This window comes from Thamnophis elegans, chromosome 13, assembly GCF_009769535.1.
Source record: "Thamnophis elegans isolate rThaEle1 chromosome 13, rThaEle1.pri, whole genome shotgun sequence".
Taxonomy (NCBI): domain Eukaryota; kingdom Metazoa; phylum Chordata; class Lepidosauria; order Squamata; family Colubridae; genus Thamnophis; species Thamnophis elegans.
The window spans coordinates 16958107-16980199 of record NC_045553.1 but is presented as its reverse complement, the minus strand read 5'-3'; the positions used below and the strand labels follow the sequence as shown (position 1 = coordinate 16980199).

The window sequence follows — 22093 nt, the reverse complement described above, 5'->3', positions numbered from 1 at the left end:
ATGGACAATACCTGAAGACAGCAGAAGAGAAGAGAAGGAACTGGGGAAGATCACAAAATACAAAGACCTGCAAATAGAAACAGAGCGACTGTGGCAAGAGAAACAAAGGTAGTACCAGCAGTCATAGGCACACTGGGTGCAATCTTAAAACAACTGGAACACCATTTGAACATTATCAGCATTGACAATTTCACCTCAGTCAATTACAAAAGGCAGCTTAATTTGGAACAGCTTACATCCTGCAACAATACTTTTAAAACCGTAAAACTTCCACACCTGCCTATCCCGGGTCCTTAGGAAGGACTTGATAGGCAGACAAAAATGGCAAATCCGGTCTGAACCTCTGTCTTACTGTGTGATGAAACAAATATCTCTTAATATTACAATTCCTAACACAGTGCCTAAAAACTGTTTCCAACAGCCCAAACTGCAAAATCCATAAAGAACTGCAATTTCAACAAAAATAGAAGTTAGTGAGTTTCTTTGATGGGCTTAATAAAAACATTGCTAAAATACAGTCATATCATTTGACTTTAACCTAAACTACTGGCAAAAATAGAGACTGTGCTCTCTACCTATCATATCAATACAAGGAAACTGTTCTTATACACAGCAAGTAACAGAATAAATGCTAGGAAACATTCTCCACTACACTTGATTTAAGCCAACTTCATTGCCAACTGCAAGCAATTGATGGCAAGAAGCTTCCCAGATATAAGGGCAGAAAGGGGATGAACCACCTGGCTGTTCCAACAATCTTCCTAGGGATGAGAATCTGTCTGGGGTCCTTTGGAAATATCTCTATGAGAGTCTATGCAATGCAACAACTCTCTCAAATGGAAGTTGGGGTTTTCTCCAGGATTTCCACAAAACTTCTAATAGGGGATAGATGCCAATCAGCTCTTTCCTTCTGCTGCGGTCTGAAGAACCTGTGCTGGTCCCTTTGAGCCAGGATCGATAAACACCTACAGCCAGATTTCACAAGGGGAACAGAAGATGTATTGTCCAGGAGAGAAAATCTCAGACTTGCAACGTTACAGATTTGGGAGTCAGCAAAACCTCTGGCAGCTCTAGCAGGCTCACAAAATAGCTCTTGAGTCAATCCAGAATGGAGTTTTAAAGTCAAAGGAAAGAAAGCTGCCGAACCTCTCCTCTGGACCATGGTCTACAGATCGGGAAAGCCCTTGGGGAAATTGGGAACCAAGTCAAGGACCCCAAATAACCCCTCCTAACACTACCACCAAAGGGGACGGATGTTCTTCTTACAACCTGTGTTGAGGCTCCACTCCAGACGATATAGACTATAAACTCATCTCAAAATTCCTTACAAAGGATCGAGGACCCAACGTGCATGAAGATTCCCCACCAAAACCTGTTCTCCAGCTTGAACAAAGCATTTGTGATGAGAAGATTAGATACAACCTCTTAACTAAATCACCCTCATGTGTGTATATATATATATATAAGGGTTACATCTGATTTCACCAAAGACCCTCTGGGGAAATTATCCAACTATATCAGTTGGAAGCTTCTTATCTAAGAGTTTATTTTAGAGACTCTGATTTACCGGATAGGAGGCAAGAGGTACCTCCAATGTTAGCCATAGCAGATGAGCCCCCATGCTTTGACAGGCCTTCTCTAGAACCAGGGTCTGCCCTATTTAGATTACAAGCTACAAGGGATAACATCTGTTTGCCTTAGGCTGACAAGCTAATTTCACTTGTTAGAGACTTCAGGGTGGAATGTGCTACAGCAGACCAATTAGCTGGGTGCCATTCATTTAAAGGGATACAATCAAAGGAATTATTGCAAAATGCAAAGTGAGGCAAAGTTTGAAGGGCTTAAGCCAGGGGTCCAGTTGGCTGGAGAATTCTGGGAGTTGAAGTCCACATGTCTTAAACTTGCCGAGTTTGGGGACCTCTGGTTTAAGCACTCTTCAAAGTTTAATGGTCCCAGGGCTCTTCAACGTCTTCATGAATGATGATGGGGTTGAAGAGATGCTCATCATACTGCAACCAATTTTGGTCCCATACTTCAAAAAAGATGTTGAGATTTTGGAAAAAGTTCCGAGAAGAGCAACTAATATGATTAAAGGCCTGGAGACTAAAACATACGAAGAATGGTTGCAGGATTGGGGTCTGGGTAGTCTAAAAAAAAGAAGAGTTAGGGGGGACATGATAGCAGTATTCCAGTATTTGAGGGGCTGCCACAAAGAATAGGGGGTAAAATTTTTCTCCAAAGCACCAGAGAGCAGGACTAGAAGCAACATGGAATTAACATATTTTTCGGAATATAAGACGCACTGAAGTATAAGATGAACCAAGGTTTTGAAGAGGCAAATTTAAAAAAAGAAGCTAGGTAGATAGAGGGATAGAGAGGGAGAGAAAGAGAGAGAACTATAGTAGGTAGGGAGAGAGAGAGAGAGTAGTTAGGTAGGTAGATAGATAAAGGGATAGAGAGAGAGAGAGAGAAATATAGTAGGTAGGTAGGAAGAGAGAGGGTGTAGGTAGGTACGTATGTAGATAGAGGGGGGGGAGAGAGACAGAGAAATACAGTAGGTAGGTAGGGAGAGAGAGAGAGAAAGAGAGAGAGAGAGAGAGAGAAAGAGAGGGAGAGAGAGAGAGAGAGATAGGTAGGTAGGTAGGTAGGTAGGTAGGTAGATGTTTCCAGGTGTATTTATCCATGTGCTGGAGAAGGAAATCGCTGACAATCTGCAGCACCTAAGACTTTGTTTCTGCTGGCACAGCATTTGATCAATGTAATTCTCATCAATCAGTTAAAGAGCTTTCCAAAAGGGGAAAAAAACTTTTTGCACTCTGCAAACCTCCCAAAAACAGCCTGCTTTTCGCGAAAATGGGCCCGTTTTTTTAAAAAGGCATGAATAGCCTTGGGGGGGCTTGCAGAGTGCTTGGGGGGGGGGGCAAAAACAAGCAAAAAATGGGCCCATTTTGTGTCAAACAAATTGCATGGATAGCCTTTAGGAAGCTTATAGAGTGCTGCTGGGGGCTGGGGGGGCAAAAAACAGCCAGTTTTTTGCTCATTTCTGCCCTCCCCAGCCCCCAGGAGCTCTCTGAAAGCCTCCATAATGTTATGCATGGCCATTATAGTGAAGGGGGCGGGGTTAGGGAGGCAAAAAATGCTGTGTTCGGTGTATAAAATGCACCCAGATTTTCAGCCCTTTTTTTGAGGAAAAAAGCTGCATCTTATACTCAGAAAAATACGGTAAGGAGGAACTTTGTAACCATGAGGACAATTAACCAGTGGAACAGAAGTTGCCTTCAGAAATTGTGGATGCTCCATCTCTGGAAGTTTTTAAGAAGAGACTAGACAGCCACTTGTCTGAAATAGTCTAGGGGTCTCCTGCTTGAGCAGGGGGTGGGAATAGAAGACCCCCAAGGTCCCTTCCAGCTCTATTCTATTCTATTCTAAATTCTAATTCTGTGGATGTGAGGTGTAAGAGGGAGACGGTGCATTCAAGGGAAATAAAAGGCAACACAGCCCACATACCTTATGTAAGAGAAAGAGGGTGAATGCGGTCCCTCCCTAATAGTTCCCACAGTGTATGGTAGACGCAGATAGTAGAGTCCTTAATCTGGCGAGATTTTGTCTACAGGTGTGAAACCATAAAGAATGCTGCTTGGAAGAATCAATATGTGTCATTCTTTGCTTTGGGCCTGACAGGATAACACAAAGGTTGGGGGAATTGCTAACATTTTGGAAGATACATTCAAAAGTATCCTGACAGACTTGAGCACTGGGTCCTATCCAACGAGGTGTAGTTCAGTGGTGAGAAAAGTTTAACTCTTGCACTTAGGCACGAAAAACCAAACACACAGGTATAAGACTAGGCAGCCCCGGGATGAACAGTAGTAACTGTGAGAGAGATCTGGGTGTCCTAATGGGCCACCTTAGTGTCAAGCTCATGAGAAGTGATAGTACCACTCTATAGTGCACTGGTGAGGCCACACTTGGAATACTACGTTTAGTTCTGATCATCATAATACAAAAAAGATGCTGAGATCCTAGAAAGAGTGCAAAGAAGAACACTAATAACAAGAGGTCTAAATACTATGAAAAATGGCTAAAAAAAGCCTGAGGGGAGACCTGATAACCACCGTCCAATCCTTGAAGGGGTTTTCACAGAGATCAATTTATTCTTCCTGGGCAAGAGAACAAGAAGCAAAGGGTGGAAGCCATTAGAGAGACCTAACCTGGAAATAAGAAGGGATTTCCTAAAAGTGAGATCAGCTGGTCTCCCTGAGTTGTGGATCCCATCCCCTCTTGAACCACAAGTTCTCTAGCAGTCGATATGCTTTTAGATATCAAATGCATGCAAATGCACACAAAGCACAATATCATGTCAGTTTTCAGGTGTTGGTGTGGTTTTCAAAACAGAACCCCTGCTGATCTAGAGCAGGGGTCTCCAACTTTGGCTACTCTGAAGTCCAAGGTTTGTGGACTTCAACTCCCAGAATTCCCCAGCAATGAGGCTCCTCGATATTTATGATCCCACCACAGCTCTTCCCATCAATCATTTTTCTTGTAGCCTTCCCTCTGTAGGGTTTTTACAGTGAATCATCTGAATGGTCCTTGGAACTGAGGTTACACGTGTAAGCAAAAACTGCAGCGATCTGCAGAAAATATTTGCCTGTCAGCTATTCTTTGCTTGCAGTGTTCCCAGGTATCAAGGGCACGGGATGATACAAAGTATAATTTGTAACATTCACTCATTTGATAACACTTGATTCATTCAGTGTGTGAGAACATGCACGTTCTCACGAACACCAATAATGTAAGGACTAACCAATTATTGTGCCTTGGAGACTTGTTAGCCAATAATGATATAACACGTAAAGTAGGTAGAGCTCAAAGAAGCTGAAAACACTATAAGAATGATGTTTCATGATTAATAATTTTGCTGTTGATTCTTATGTTAATTCTGGATGCTCAATAAACTTTGGTTGATTCAGCTATCTGTGAGTGGATTACATTCTTTTCATCTCCAGCCTCGGGACCCTAAATGCTACATCCCTCCATCCTGAAAAGCTCCTGCCTCAACCATCATTCAATCCGCCCTACCTAGAGGAAGTCCTCGACTTACAACCACAAGAAATTTTAGTTGCTATTGGAAGGATAAGGGAGAATTGAGAAGAGGTTGGAAAGACTAGTCTTCCTCACAGCAAAAGATGAAGGGATTGGAGCCCCAAAAAGTAAAGGGGAGAATGAAGACATAGAAGATAAAGTTAAGACAATAGATGAATTTATTAATGGAGCAAATGTGGCTGAAAGTGGAAAGAAGGGAATATGAAAAAGGGAATTCGACGAATTGGAGCTCTACCCCAGATTCCAAGATACAGAAGGAAAAAAAAATGGTAATGATGATGGACTTAAGAATAGAAATCTTTTCAGAAGCAAGATTGACAAACAAAGACAAGCTAATTTTAGTAACAGCTGGAGGGCAACAAGATTACCTAAGAGATCCTTCAAGCAACAAAGTGCGGAGAGAAGTCTATAAAAACCTTATAAAGGAGATAAAAAGAAGACTGACACCACAATTGGCAAGAGAGATAAGACTGTTTTGTTACTGGAAAGATACAGGTTGACAATGAAAGTTGATAATAAAAAATTAGTTGATTTTGGTGATCAATAAGTAGGAATTTAGTAACTCTTAGATTGTTTCAGATTGTTATTAAATGCTTATTCATTAACAAATAATTAACTATAATAACAATAATGGAATGATAATGGATACAGCTTAATGATATATACATGTACTGGCAAACTAGTAAAAGAAATTTGGATATAAATTGTAAATTGAGATCTGGGAAAAAGACCTATAAATTTTATTAACAAATTTTTATTTAGATCTTGTCATAAAGGTGTAAGGTTTTTTGGGGGGAGAGGGGGTCTGATGAGAGGAGATGGGACATAAATAGTAAATGATTTTTAGCCAATTATAATAACAAGGAAATGTCAATGGACATTGTTTAACAATATATACATGCTATGGTATTGGCAAAAGTAACTTGGATACAAATCCTAAACAGTGAGTTGTGGAGGGGGAGAAGGGGGGGGGGAAGGTTTAGAAACTTTATTAATTGACTTGTACTTAGAAGATGTCATAAAGGTGTAATGTTATTGGAGGATTTTTTGAAATAGCTAATGAATGCCATTATGTGGTTGTGTCTTTATGAATGATTTGAGGTAAAAGCACATTCAAATAATTGTAGTCAATGAGAATTGTGGTACATTGGTAGTAAGATATACAAAGATTTTTGATTTAAAGTATAATTTAATATGAACTATAAGTAATGACTGTGGAAGAAATGCACGAAAGTTATCTGTAACCAATCGACATGCTTTCTACAAGATGTAATGAAGGATGATTCTTTTTTTGTGTTTTTGTTCAAGTAAAATAAAAAAACTTTTTTAAAAAAAAGAAATTTTAGTTGCAATGCGGCCATTCAGTGAGTCACAAAGTGGCCAAACCCAATTTTGCAGGTATTTCTTTTACTACTGTCATTAAGCAAATCACTGGGGCGTTAAATGAATTACATGGTTGTTAAAGGAATCTGACTACTCCACACCCCCCCCTTCCATTGAATTTGCTTGTTAGATACTGGCTGGGAGGGTTGCAAATTGGGGTCATGTGACTGTACAATACTACAAGAAGTGTAAAATGTGGGTGCCTGAATTGCAATCACATGATGGTGCATAGAAAGGCTGCAACTTTGCGAATGGGTCGTAAGTCCCTTGTCAAGGCCACTGAACTTTGTAACGTTGAATCATCGTTAAAGAAATGGTCACAGGTCAAGGGCTACATGTATGGCCATCCAGGTGCAGTGGCAGAACTCTGCTGATGCACAGGAAGCACAGTGGAACAGGCAAACTCTACATCAGGGATGCCAAACTTGATTTCATTGAGCACCGCATCAGGGTTGTGTTTGACCTCGGGGGGGGGGGGTGGTCAACTCGATGTCACTTGTGTTGGGGCGCCTGTGGTGGCCCAAGTGCTTTGCCAGTGAAAATGAGCCCCCAAGCTTCATTTTTGGCTGTGATGGCCATCCACAGCCCTCCCAAGCTCCATTTTTGCTGGCAGAGGCACCCTGGGCCAGTCGTTCACTGTTTCCATGGTGGTCCCATGGGCCAGATCTAAGCACCCTGCGCGCCAGATCCGCCCCTTGGCCTTGAGCTTACCACTCCTGCTCTCCATGTATAATTCTCTATCTATTGAATTCTATAATTCATCAAACTCCAGGGTCCCCTGCAAGGCTCTTGAGGATTTGAGGGGTGGGTGGAAGGGGATGAAATTCACATGTGAAGCCTGGGGGCGGGGGGAATGGGGCTGGCTCTCTTACCTTGATTGCTTGGCCGAAGAAACCTTTGCCCAACATCTCCCCGTGGATCAAGTCACAGGGGCGGAAGATCTGCTGGGAACCGCTGGTGGAGGAGCGAAGGGATTCTGATCGGCTGATGTCACGGCTCAGGATGAGGGGTTCCTTGGGGGAGCTGGGCCCAGGGGACTTGGAGATGCTGTTGCTTCGCCTGGAATACAACACACATTTAGGAGAGGACTCCAGGTACCATCTGCAGCCTCAGTGCTCGGAGCAGACTTCCAGACAAGAAGAGCACCTTCACAAACAACATGGAGAACTGGCTCCATACAGGAGCAGGATAGACATTCTTGAGCCAGACCAGGATCCCCCTCCTTTTAATCCTTTGAATAAGGGTCATTTTGCCTAATCCTAATCCTTTCCTTAAACTGGCCTCTACAGAAGGATTAGATCAATTGTTTCTTTATTTAGCCCAGGAGGAAATTATGACAAAGAGAGATAAACACACAATTAATCCAATTAATGAATTGATACTAAATATCTCTTTCAGCCCAGAAAAAGTAGACTAGGAAGGTTCTTCCTCCTTAACGGCAATTTACTTTAGGATTTTCTGTTGTTCCTTAAAAGGAAGAGAATCACATTAGCCTGTAGTAGCCAAAAGTCAGACAATCTGGTAGCACCTTTTTAGATTAACAAAACGTATAAACTTTCACCAGCTGCCGCTCCCTTCATTGTATGCATAGACTGGCTCAGTTGATGTAGGGTTTAAATTGGGATGAGGTGGAGGGACAAATGGTTGGGCAGATTACATCAGAGACAGATTACAAGAACTGTATCAGTCAACAGATGTGAAGTCTTAAAAATAATTATGTTTGTTGAAAGACTTTCCAACGTAGATTGAAACTTGTCTTTTGGTCAATTGTTCTGGCCAAATTTCTATTTCCAAAATAGCTGTCCTGTTTCTCCTACACAGAACCCAGAGGAGAACTGCCAGCAAAAGGTGGCATTAGAAGAGTAGGTGATCCTGTGGGCATCTAGTCTTATTTGTAAGGTTGCTGGGCTCTGGGATGGGGCTGGTGGTGTAAATGGAGACCTGGATTTATTGGAGGGTCGTGTTAACTTCTTGTTGTTTCTTGTTGCTGGTGAGAATCTGCTTCCGGCTGGGTGGTGCTCTGCATGCAAGTGTGGGCCTGACACTTAGGACCTGTGAAAGGGCAGGGTTATGGTCAGGTATGACTCTGGTGCAGTATTCATGGGTTTGAGTGGTTTGAGCTATGAAATGCAGGTGACCACCAACCAATAGTATTCTGTTACTCTGTTTGGTATTCTGTCCTGTATGAGATAATACACAACTGTATACTTTGTGCACAACCAATTGCTCTACCCAGCAAAGGGGTCCAACCTTGGTTACTTTAAAAGTTGGGAACTTGAACTCAACACGGTTGGCTGAGGAATTATGGGAGTCTGTGGATTTCATCTCCTGCTATACAGCATCCTTCTTCCAAAATTTCTTACAATAACCGAGTGGGGCAAGTTGAGTTGAAAGATTTTAAGTGGGCCCAGAATCCCCACAGAGCTTGCAGATGGACTGAAAGCTTTCTAGTCTTATTCAAACACTTAAGGTACCCCACTATTCCTGCTGGGTCTTCAGGTAACTCGGCCTCCCCCCATTATGACTCAGGTCTCTGGCATTCAAGTCATTTCTACCCAAAGAAATTTGACCTTCATGGCAGTGGTTCAGATGCTGACTGGGGAATTCTAGTAGCTGATTATCTATTATTTCCTTTATTTTCTATGTGCTAATTAGTTAGGAGCCACGGTGACACTGTGGTTAGAGTGCAGTACCGCAGGCTACTTCTGCTGACTGCCGGCTGACTACAATTTGGCAGTTTGATCCCGACAGGCTCAAGGTTGACTCAGCCTTCCATTCTTCTGAGGTCGGTAAAATGAGGACCCAGATTGTTGGGGGTAAAATGCTGACTTTGTAAACTGCTTAGAGAAGGCTGGAAAACACTGTGGAGCGATATATAAGTCTAGGTACTATGGCTATTATCTCTGAAGTTTACTATAAGTGAGATCCTAAGTTTGATGCTTCTTGGGATCTCCGAGCAGTAGATTTATCACATATTATATCTTATAACATAATATAAGATATATCGCAATTATAACTAAATTCATAAGGAATCCCTTAAAGGTCAAATTTGGGATTCAAACAGCATTTTTAAATTTCTTGTACCTCCAATTGTTTTTACAAATGACCAGATGTACAAATAAAGTAATTGTTATACATTTTTCCTTTCTTAATATTGATATTGATTATATACCTCATGACCAATCATCTCTGGGAGTTGAAGTCCACAAGTCTTAAAGTGGCCAAGGTTGGAGACCCCTGCTCTAGAGAGCCAGAGATACTGTATCATACAGCCTTGCGGAAACTACCCAGTGGAGACAGTTCCAACATGTTCAGCAACATGATTAAAGCCTGAGAAATGAACACCAGGAAGCAACTCAGACTAAGTCCACCCTGAGCTGTAGGAGGGGAGGGAGGGAGGGAAGGGCAAACCCAATCAATCTTTGGAGAATCTGTTACTAGAGCTCAGGTCATTGAAGCTGCATTCCAGCCTAACTGGCAGGGTCAGTTCCCTGCCTATGGCCACCTCCAAGGACGGTTATGGCCGGAGGGCAGCGCTTGCTTGTGCTCCACTTAGCAGCTGGAGATTAGCAGGCCATTCTGCAGTCCGGGGATGTTACCTGAGGGAGCGTCGCCGCAGGCTCCCTTCCAGGTTCTTCTTGAGCTCCAAGGCAGAAATACAAGGGGTGAAGGGCTTCTTATTGCCCCCGGACAGCCGGGAGTCCAGGCGCAACCGGTCCAAGCGCTGAGAGACTGGGTCATGTTCGATTAACAGCTGAAGGGTTTGATTCGTCTTGTGAATCAATTCTTTGACCTGAGAAGTAAAGAGGGAATTGGGCCGTGCTGGGGAAAAGGCTTCCAAAACAACAGAGCCACAATCTTCCTCCATCAACCTGGGATGGGGAAGGTTGGATGAAGGAGGCATTTCTTTGGCTGCTCATTCTTAAGAAGCAGCTGGGCTGAGGTTAATTAAAAGCATGTCTTGGCTGTTTAAGCCACTTTTCCTGATCAGAGCTACTCTATTTATGTCATATAAATCTGCGATGAAAATCAAAATAGCATATGCAAGTTTTTCGACTGGCACTCAGGAAGACAAAAAAATACAGACATCCTATTGTTGTTTTAAAACACCATCTCAAGGAAGAAATCTTCTGAAGCCTCAGGCAAATCCCACAAGGCCCTTCAGCCAGCCTGCTCTTCTCATCTCTCTCAGCACCTCTTCAATTTTTCAGAGGAAAGAAGGCCTTTCACAATTACTTAGAGAGGCTGAGGACATAGTGGGGGATGTCCCAAACCCAGCTCCTGCCCCAAGAGGCCTTAGGCGCCATCTCCGTTACGAGGCAGCAGGGAATAGGAAAGGCTGTTCAGAACATACCTCTTCGGTTTGTAGTGTGCGGACTGGGTTTCCATTGATCTCCAAGATTTTGTCCCCGGGGTGGATGGCATTTTGGACATCAGGGCTGATGTGCCTTCGGTTGACTCTGCACACGAGAGCAAAAACATGACTTGAGATCAGAAGAATCTGCCTCCTCCGTGAGTCTCTATGAGGGGCCACATAGCAATGGGGAGAGAGAAAAAAGCCATGCAAGCCACCTCTGAAGCCATTTCCTCCTAGGAACAAGCATAGGTAGTCCTTGCTTAATGACCTCTTTTTCAGTGACAGTTACAATAGCGATGGAAAATGGTGTTTAGGAACAGTCCCCGGTTACAGCTCTTGCAGGGCCTTCAGAGACACAAGATCAATATTTGGATGCTTCACAGCCCACTGTATTTATTATGACTGCAGGGTAGGCTTCAAGCCTCCTCCCTGATACTTCCCTACCTCTCTCCCTATCTTTGGGGACACCCCACACTCCATCACCACCTACCCCTGCCACGCCCAGCTGACTTTTGTTATCATCTTCCTCCTGCCCTCCTTCCCACTGCTACTGGGAGGGGCAGCAGTTGGAGCAGCTGGGAGAAAGATGGTAGTAAAGGGGGTGGCAGGGGGGAGGGCAGTGATGGAAGTGCCGGGCAGCCAAAAGGGCAAAGATGCTCCCAGATGGGGTGGGGGAGGTGAAGTGCATCCTCTGGCCTTAAATTGTTATAAGCAGCCCAGAGTAGCCCCACAGTGAGATGGGCAGCAAATAAATTGTGATCATCTTTGTTACCTTTCCCTGAAGCTACTTTGAAAGTCTTTTGTGAGGAGGAGTGCAGCATCACTTCTTCCAACTAAGAATTTTTTTCTCAAAGGTGGATGCCAGACTGCGTTGCATCTGCTGGTATCAGACTGATGTAAGAGTGAAACTGGGGTGAGGCAAAGATTATGCAGAGGCAGGTGAGACAGGACACAGGCGCCTTCTCAGTTAACAATGGCGACCTGTTGGAAATGTGTAGTATTTTAGTCCTTTTGAGGGATCCTCTTGGAAGAATTCCCGGGCAGAATGCTTTCAGCACAATGCCTCCGATTTCCAAGGTCCAAGGCTTTGGCCGTGAATGGCATTAGTACCACTGAGGAGATCAAAAGGGGCTGCTTTCTCAATGAAGGTCATCGCTCAAGGTAACAGGAGCCACAGGCATGGCAGAAGCTGGAATGAAAATGCAAAGCCCCACAACTATGAATTTGGATCTCTCAACACCTCGACCAGAGCAAAACCCCATGCAGTTCACAGAGCTTCCTACTCACTCCTTCACTTCCACTGTAGCAGCATAGGGGGAGCAGCCCCCTTCCACAGCCACAGCAAACCCCCTTTCGCCGTTGGTAGCTGCAGGCATGGAGAGAAGGGTCAAAGTGTAGGGCAGCTGCTCACAGAGAGGCTCCGCCGAGAGTCTTTCTAGCATTGGCGTCAGCACAAACTGGTTATGGCATTTGCCACTGAAAAAGGAGAACAGAATTCTGCTGTTAGTTTAGACCAGAGGACAGAAAAGGCCGTGTGTGCTTTCCATGATGTCAGGTAGGAAGCAGCCCATCGCTATAGTGCTGCTGGTTACAAAGACAAGGTCTACATTCAGACAGCATTGCTTCCAACATTCCTTCCCTGCCCTGAGGGTTATCACCCCACATAGGACCATGGTGGCCAGGAAGAGGGAAAGCATAAGATTTCAAGGCTACAGATCCAAGGGGCAGCTTGGCTTCTTCAATCCTGGCACAGGGACATGAAGAGCAGGACTGTCTCATGCAGCCTTTCCTTACTTGGTGGCTCTCCATGCCCCTAATGCCCACCCAGAGGGGTGGAAGACTCTCCAGGTGCCTCCCACCTCTGGTGAATGCAAGGGGGGTGGGGGTGGACACACAACCCTTTCCTGCCATTCTCCCTTCTTGGTGTCAGGGCAGAGGAGGGAGGGCCAAGCGCAGGGCAGAAGACATTCCTTGTCCCAGAGAGTCACCCAGACCCACGGCTGAGCATGGCCGCTTCTCCTTACCAGTAAAGAGCTGAGTGCTGCACCAAAGTGTAGCTGTCGCCATCTTCAATGATCACTTTACATCGCATGCACGCAAAGCACTCGGGGTGGTACTTGTACTCCCCAGCCACCTGCCAGGAAAAGGGACGTGCAGGATGGTCAGCAGGAAGAAACGTGAGGATGCTCTAGAAAGATGGAGTGAAACCCCAGAGGAGGCTTTGCCCTTTTCCTGAATGCAGCCTTAGCAGTTGCTGTCGAGCCAGAATTTTGCCACAAATCCCAGAGGTGTCTGAGGATCAGTCCTTGCCCGCTGTTGCCCAGAGCACACGACGGGGCAGATGCCTCCAGGGGAGAAGAGAGCAAGGGGCTGGTTGGTGACCCCTTGGTAAACTCTGGTTCTTCATGGTGGGGCTGGAAGGCAGCTGGCAAGGAGAGGCTGGGCTGAGGCGGAGGGGCCATCGCAACGGAGAGCAGGAAACGAGGAGCTGAACCTCAGGGCGGCTGCTGCTCTTGCAGGGAAAAGGCAGGATTGACAAGCCAGCACAAGAACCGTGGACAGGTGGCTGATTCCAGGAAGGGAAATCTCAGGAACTGTCTGGGGGAAACTACCTTCCAGGCCCTCCTTGGCTTTCATCAAGCTTCTTGCTCACTAAGTAGCCTCCTACAGATCCTGCTGGGATCTGGGAGGGAGGCTGTAAACTGACCTGCCCTCGGCAGCCTTTCTTCCCCACCTCGCACTGTGTCTCCAGGATGTGCCCTTGTGAAGGCAGCAGGGAAGCCGCCCTCGATCCCAGGAGCAAAGCAAAGCTAGAAAACCCCGGGAAAGGGAAGGGGAAGAGGACCTGGGGCTGCTTCCCACCTCACCTTCTCCCTCAACTGCCTAAAATTGTTGTGTAGCTTCGAGCCACTTTGAAAAAAGAAACAATAACGCCAAGAGACTCGTCTACCCAGCTAAAGCATCCACCTGCTATATGGAGAGGGAGGAGGGCTTCTTCCATACTGCAGCTTGCCCCCAAGCAGGAGACGATGGTCTCAACCCCCCACCATGAAGAACCAGAGTTTACCAAGGGGTCACCAACCAGCCCCTTGCTCTCTTCTCCCCTGGAGGCATCTGCCCCGTCGTGTGCTCTGGGCAAGGGCAGCATGGAAGCGAACTCTAGCTCACCTCTCCCCCTGGCCCAAGAGGGCCCTCTGGTGGCCACAACCAGATTTCAGCCCTCAGCCAGTGTCCTCTGTGAATTCAAACCCCTAGGCCACTGGGGGCGAACATATGACATGCGTGCCAGAAACGGCACGGAAAGCCATCCCACATGGGACGCGCAGCCTCACTAGTTCCTCTTCCATGTTCCTGTGCACACACGTGCACTGGTCAGTTGACCTTTGTGTGTGCAAGTCCACTGAAACCTAGAAGAGCAGCATTCTAGTGCACATACACGCACTGGCACCCAAACTTCCAGGTTTCCATCCTGTGCCATCACTGCCCTAGGTTCCCCAGGCCTGAAATGGGCTGCTTCTCACCACTTTTGAGACCGGAGACAATAACTAAAGCCCTCTGATGAGACTGGCAGTGGTTACAGTGCAGTTACTGCAGGCTACTTCTGCTGACTGCCGGCTGCCTGCAATTTGGCAGATTGAATCCCACCAGGCTCAAGGTTGACTCAGCCTTCCCTCCTTCCGAGTTGGGTCAAATGAGGTCCCAGATTGTTGGGGGCAAGAGGCTGGCTCTGTAAACCACTTAGAGAGGCTGGAAAGCACTGTGAAGCAGCATGTAAGTCTACATGCTACTGCTATTAAAATAAAAGTTTTCCCAAACCTAGGAAAACATAAGAAAACATGCCTTCCACCATGCAAGTGATCTGGCTTGCCATGCTCCCTAACTTCATGTTTCCCCCCAGAAGAGTCCTCCACCCCGACCCAAATAGGAAACCTGATTCCAGGACACTCAAAAGCCATTCTTCCCACCCAGAGGCCCTCTGGCTTTTAATGGGTGGGGTTAAGGCTGAGGAATTCTGGGAGTTAAAGTCCACATACCTTAACATTGCCAAGGTTGAGAAACAGTAGCTTAAGGGATGTAATGAATGTGCCACTCCTTCACCCTCCACCCTCCCCCCAAGTGTCCCTTCCTCCAATCTGGCACCCAATCCTGGAAAGGGCCAAGCATTTGAAGCTGTCACTCATCACTTGAAGCAATTTGGGGTTTTAAAATTCAATGTTGAGAGCAGTGGTGGGTTCCTACCGGTTTGGACCAGTTCAGCCGAACCGGTAGTGGTTTGGCATCTGGGTTGCTGGAAACAGCAGCGACCCAGGCCTGCCACGTGCCATCTTGTTTTTCACTTTTGCGCATGCGTAGAGCAGTTTTTATTGCACTGTGCATGCGCACACAGCATACATGAAGCGCATGAGTGGCACACCCATGAGCAAACCAGAAGTAGTGCCTGACGGAAATCACCCCTGGTTGAGAGGGTTAGGGTGATTCAGGTGATCCAATCCCCCAAGTGCCCTCAATGGCTCTCAGAGAGAGAGAAGAGAGAGAGAGAGAGGGAGAGAGGGAGAGAGGGAGAGAGACTGCAAAGAAATGCAATCCTTCCGCACACACCCATCCTGCCAGAATCTATCTCTCCTCCCATCCCTGCACCATCCAGTCACAACTGAGGATGCTCCTTGGATGAGAAGAGAAGTGTCTTCTTCTTCCTCAAGGAAACAACAGTCCAGTTGCCTTTTGAAAAAGCAGCTTTGAGACAACTATGACAGAGGTGGGTTCCTACCAGTTCGCACCTATTCTGTAGAACCGGTTCGTCAAATCTACCGAACCGGTTAGAAGAGGTTCCACAGTGGACCCGGAAAGCAGGCCACACCTACAGAAGAGGTTCCAAATTTTTTTAAAACCCACCACTGGTCCTTGGATATGATTATTCTACACTATCATGCTCATATTTATAAAACTCAGTGCCTCTGTGAAAGGTAAGGATGACTACTGCGTTTGTGGTGCAATCAGAACATTGCATGTGTTGAAGTTGTTTTAACGCAAACCAAAGATGCCTTTTAAAAAACAAGTTTACATCATATTCTTATGCATGCCAGCGCTGTGTGTGAGGTAATTTAAGGTGGTTCTGACAAGTGTCGTCGGCATCCTCATATCCGGTCACATGGGTGGCAAGCCACTCCCATCCGGTCACATGGGCAGCAAGCCACTCCCACAAAGGAGGCCACACCCACAGAATAGGTTCGAACAATTTTTGAAACCCACCACTGAACTATGACCTGGATGACTGAGAATCTCAGTAGACGTGTGGAGAGGATGCCTCCTCATGTGCTATTTCCTGAAAGACAGCACCTACTTTCTGGAAGATACGTGTTTATATACCAATCATGGAGAAGCCCATCGATCCCATCTCTGTGGCTAAGAAAGGCAATTCGCCTCTCCCGAAGGGAAGCCAGGGGTGCTAGCTGGCCATGCTGAGGAACAAGACTTACCATGACGGGCCCCGTCATCAGCAGCGAGCAGCCATGGCAAGACTCCCCAAACTTCCGCCAGTAGTCCTTGGGGCAGTACAGCTTGGCATCTTTCTCGTAGTACCAGTTGGTGAGGAGGTCCTGGCACTCTGAGCAGCTGGTGGGGGGGGGGGAAGAGGGCTGGATGTTTTATTTGCTGGACACCCTTTTAAAGTCACATTTTAAATTACTCTTACCCTCTTTTAATTTTTTTTACATTCAGCTTAAATGTTTTTAACATTTTATTTGCACATATGACCCATGATCCCTCTATGAAGGAGATGGACAGTTTCTAAATATGATGGATGGAATGAGATAGACAGACAGACAGATCTTATGTACTAATTCAATCCCCAATGTTGCTTGATTTTAGTGGGGGGTGATTTTATTATAGTAATTTATTATATGACTCTTCTTGATTAGTTTTATATGATGTTTTATATTGTGTAAGCCGCCCTGAGTTGCCATGTGTGAATAGGAGGCAATATAAATTCAATAAACGATAATAAAGAAAGAAAGAAAGAAAGAAAGAAAGAAAGAAAGGCCTGCAGTTCTTCCCATCTCTTTAACCTGGGAAAGAGACAATGAAGGAGAATCTAACAAGAAAGCCCAGGCTAGAGGCAAAGTGAGCCTTCCTGAACAATCAGGGCTTCTTTCCATCTGCTGGGGACTAAGAAGCTGCCAGGGATCCAAGGAATACCCCCAACCAAAGAAGAAGCATCTTTTGGAAGATAGGGCATGAGGAAAATGGCTCAGAACCTGAGCTCTATTAAAAAAAACCCTGGAGCAGCTGCTGTCACGCCTGAGCAGCAAGAAATGAGACTGGAAAACTCTAAGCTCTCATGGAGCAAGAAAATACCAAAGAAACCCAGAATGGAAACAAAAAAATAAATTCTTGCAGTGACTCTGAACACTTTGCGACAAACACTTAGGCCCAAGATCCTTGGCAAGATTGCAAAGCTGTCCCCCCCCCCCCCAAATTCATTAGCTTTGCAGCAAAGACCGATCTGTTCCATGGGGAGAGGGTGGGGGAAGTTCTTTGGCTTGTAGCTACAGACTCTTGAAACCTTCCCAAGAGGAAACAGGCCGATGCTGGCCAGATCACAATGTTTCACTCACTAGGCATGCTTTCCCACAGAGAGCTCCAGTCCCCCAACTCCTTCATCGTGCCACTGAACATGAAATCTGATCCCCGTCAGAAGTCTATCCCTCTGAAACCCTTTTTGTTTTTGGCTCCGGCTGGTCCAAGAACTGGGAACTGGATCCAGTTTCAGGGCAAACAGGGGGAAGGGCCTTTAAAGTAGCTTTGATCTACCAAAACATTTTGATGCAGGAGTTCCCCGGCACAGTTTTCCATATAGTATATATGTGCCTACTGAATGAGTTTGGAATTTCCATGGAGGAAAGAAATTATTATCGTGCCCCACACCGTCCTTTCTACTCCTCCTGGAATAGACAGCAAATTCACTGAAGGAGGCATCCCATTATTCTGGTCCTTCTACATTTACCTGAGGTTTCCAAGGAAGGTGTTTTGGGAGATGGGCCTCTGGTATCACTTTTCCTTATGTTCAGGGACATTTTTTATTTACTTTAAAACAAGGTTCTATTGCTGTGTAAAAGAGAAAATCACTTCTGTCTACTCTAGCAGATGTCATGAACGGATTCAAATCTTTACGTGTTTTGCAATCTCAACTGAACTGACAAAACAGCATGTTACGTTCCAAGCCCAGATTCAAAGCACTCTGCACCTAAAGAAAACCAGTGGATAATTTGGTGGTTGCTTAGTAGCTGATTGACAGCTTCTGAGCATCAGCACTTCTTTATGAGTTCTTTATATTCTTCCCTGCACCTTTTGAGATGGGCAAGAAGAGAGAGAATTTGGAGAATAAGACATTGCTGCCTTCACTGAAAAGGCTGCCATGTTGGGAACATCGAATGGTTACCTCAAAGTCCACTAGTAAACCTGCTTACTGTCGCCCCCTTCAGTATCAAAAATGCTCTTCACCTTCTCAACTCACCTCAAGCCTTTTTCCAGATTGTTAGGAACACTTTGAAAGAGAGAGGGTTTCCCACCCATTTTGCCTCCTAACAATCTGGGGCTCATGCGGAATACAAAGGAGGCATTTATGGACGCTAATATTCACAGATGCTACGTCCCACCAACCACTAATGTCTGGGCCAGGAATAATGGATCAGTGCTATATTCCAATAACATATTGAGTTCAATCAAGTATGGAGTTCATGTATAAAGTTGCAACCGTCTCTTCAGGAATAAATTATTACTTTCCACTTTACAGATTTACAGATTAACAGAGTTGGAAGGGATCTTGTAGGTCATCTAGTCCAAACCCCCGCCCAAGCAGGAGACCCTACACCATTTTTGACAAATGGCAGTCCAGTCTCTTCTTGATAGCCTCCAGCGATGAAGCTCCCCAAAGTATGAAGGCAACTTCTGTTCCACAGGTTGATTGCTCTCACTGTCAGAAAATTTCTTAGTCCCAGATTGCTTCTCTCCTTGGTTAATTTCCATCCATTGCTTCTTGTCCTACTTTCAGGCGCCTGGGAAAATAGCTTAACCCCCTCCTCTCTGTGGCAGCCCCTCAAATACTGCAAGATTGCTATTGGGCCTCCCTGGCCCTTCTCTTCTCATCTTTGCATCTGCTCTATGGACAGAAAACCCTACAACAGATTGAAGCAGGGAAAAGACACCTGCAGTTATCCTCCCTTCACCTGGCTTCTGAGCTAAGTAGGAGAATGGCTGATGGAGGGAAGGGCTTCCAGGCTCTGACATCGCAAATGGTTGCCTCTCTTTGGGAACAAGATTTACTAGGCAGACAAGGAAGCAGGAAGGCACACTTACCAAAAGGGCTTCCTTGGAGTGACATAAGCCCAGGCAGACAAGTAGCTTCCCATCTCCAGAGCACTGGCCAAACCAGCTCAGCAGCAAACCTGTCCAACTGCGTCTATTCAGCCCCAGCAAGGGTGCCCTTCAGCTCCTAAAGTATTCGCACGGGAATGCCAGATGCTGGGCCAGCAGGGGCTCCTCGGTGGGCTTGCCCCAGCTCTCATGGTCTCCTTCCTCAGAACTGCCCAAAGGGCAGCTCAGCTTGGAATTGTGCAGGAGGACCAAGGTACTTGCAGAGGGGCCACCCAAGGAAGTCAAGACTGGCTGAGGCACCACGTTCCCTCCCTTTGCAGTTCTCCCGCGAGGGTGGAAGAGGAGGAGGAGCTTCCTCCAGAAGAGAGAGGTGGATACCTGAACGATTGGGAGGTAACAGCCGATCTGCAAAGGATGGGATTACAGCTGCGGAAACCCTGAGGGCAAAGGAGAAAGTTGCCTCCAAGAAAATAGAGGCCAAATCAAGCCGACAGCCAAAGTTTGCTATGATACTTAGCATTATATTTTTTCCCTTTTTAATGTTGCTGAAAGTCTTTAAGAAAACAACAATAGAAGACTATACAAACTCAGAAGACAAGAAAAATAAAGAGAGAATACAAAGTGCCAAATAAAAGAAAAAAGGGGAAAAATATGAAAAAAGAGTGACTTTCAATCTTCACAATAAGCACAAATTTAATAACTTTGGTTAGCTTTGTAGGTGCTTCTGATAAAAATACAGACAGGCCTGCTACATGCAGGTATCTCTCTTCTTTCCATAGCCCATCCTTTATTCATATGCAAACCCATAAATCATTATCATTTCAGTCTAGTATCAGTAAAACGTCCATAAGGGTTCTCAGGGTTTTACACTAATATGTCCTAGTTTAAGTTTGGTCAAAGAAACCAACTTTCTACTCCTTTTGCTTCTAGCAACCTTGATCATTATTCAGACGCCGTCACAGAATTCAATCTCTCTTCAGTTTTTCTTTTTCCCATCTTAAAAGTTTCTGGGATTTATCAATCCTCTTTCATAAATCCAGAATTCCATCATTTTCCAGGTCATTCTCTTGGCTTATCATCTGTATTTCCACTAACTGTTATCCTTACTTTGTAATTCCCCATATTTTCCCCCAGCATTTCAACAATATTTCTTTATATTCTCAAGAGTTATTTCTTTATATCTCAGCATCAGATTAGATTTCTTTCAACTCTTTATCCTGTTGTCTCAAGGGTGAAAGGGTTGCTAGGAGGCAGGCAGAGGAAACGTAATGCTGCTAGCTCTCCCTGGGCTTCTCAGTAGCTTTTGACTATCAACCAAAAGAGCCTTCTGGAAAGTTAAGCAAGGGGTCCTTGGCGCTCTCTGAGCTTGGTTAACCCAAGGAGCCCTCATTTCAACCCTGGGCTACAAGGATTCTCCTTTACATTGAAGTTGGAGCCGTAGGAAGTACTTTGGATGGTTTCCAATATAATTTGGAATATTATTTCCAATATTATTTAATTTAACTTCTTTGTGTTCATACTTTGAGTGGAAAGTATTTAGTAGACAGCTTATTTGCCTAACAACTGGTGATAAATCTATGGAAGGCTGCAGACCCCACTTCTTGAAAAATAATCTTCGTGAAGCACATAATCTAGAAAGCACTCATGATTTGTCCTCATTGTTGGAGCATCTGTGAGAGCCTGATGGACCTAAGAACCCTTTATTAGAACAAGTGGAAATTCCAGCTACAGGACTCCTGGGACAGGGATACTGTACTACTATTTTGATGCTCCTTGTGTTGGGAATTTCCTATCTTGAATGCCGCAATGCATTTGTATTTGGAACCAGTTTTCAAAACCATTCCCAATTTGCAATGAGGTCAGAGTAGGGCTGAGGCAGCTCACTTGGAATGAGAGATCAGAGCCTGATTTCAGGGCTCCTCCAACTGCATGGAATTATAGAATGTCTTTTCCACGAAAATTGTTAAGGTTCTTCATAGCACAGGCTCCCCCTCCCCCTGCTTGCATTCACCCAAACTGGCTGGGAGCTTTTCAGGGGTCTTCTTAAGGCCCTCCTGGCTATTGGTAAGGGTCTTTTCAGTCCCATGGTGTCCCAGTTCTGCAGTATCTTCTCCAGAGGAGAATACCATTAGCACCTAGATTAGTCTTGTCTACAGTATGTTTGCTTTGCAGGTTTCTGAATCTGCCTTAGCTTTAGGCTATTTTTATGCCTCAAGACTTTCCTTTGCTGTGGTGACTGCTTTTTAAAAAAATATTATTGAAATTCTGCTTGATTTATAGAATTCTTTATTGACCAAGTGTGATTGGACATGCAAGGAATTTGTCTTTGGTGCACATAAAAGATATAAGTGATAAATCATGATCATAGCCATCATAAGTACATTCATCATGAATCATAAGATACAACACTTATCTCTTGTTGTGAGCAACTCAGGGGACTTTGCTATAGGAACAGGGTCTTGAGGGCTTTGAGATCCACACCCCACATCTCCATTTCCTCTGTTAAATGGTATCTCAGGGACAGCAAAATTGGAAACTTCCAACTATTTAGTGTCTGCTTGAATTCTATGTAAAAACCCATATGTTTTATTAGTCCTCTGTCGTCACGCGTCCTGGACCAGATTCCTCTTAGTGCTAAACAAAGGCTGAGGGCAGCTACTTTATTTATTTAGCGTGTGACATCTACAGAGGTCATGCAATCACTAATGTGCAAATGTTGGAGTCTAATTGCTACCTTTGTAGTTTTTGGCCTTGAGGAATGCAATATCCGTGTGTATAGACTTTTAGCTGCTCTATTAACACAGAACATTGCCAAGCAGGGGTAGACCATTGTGGAGGTAGTCTTTAGTTCATACCCCAGGGCATCAGTACAAATTC

General features: G+C 45.1%; 1 protein-coding gene across 2 annotated transcripts in view; it reads right to left on the bottom strand.

Moving 5' to 3' along the window:
• Positions 1-22093, bottom strand: part of LIMK2 (LIM domain kinase 2) — a 60235-nt gene that overhangs the window by 13104 nt on the left and 25038 nt on the right. For both annotated transcript variants that reach the window (XM_032230114.1, XM_032230115.1), the window contains 6 exons: positions 16321-16456; positions 12868-12977; positions 12131-12319; positions 10841-10946; positions 10086-10279; positions 7359-7545 (listed from right to left, as the gene is read on the bottom strand). In XM_032230114.1, the coding sequence (XP_032086005.1) occupies positions 7359-7545; positions 10086-10279; positions 10841-10946; positions 12131-12319; positions 12868-12977; positions 16321-16456 (922 nt within the window). The remainder of the gene's footprint in view (positions 1-7358; positions 7546-10085; positions 10280-10840; positions 10947-12130; positions 12320-12867; positions 12978-16320; positions 16457-22093) is intronic.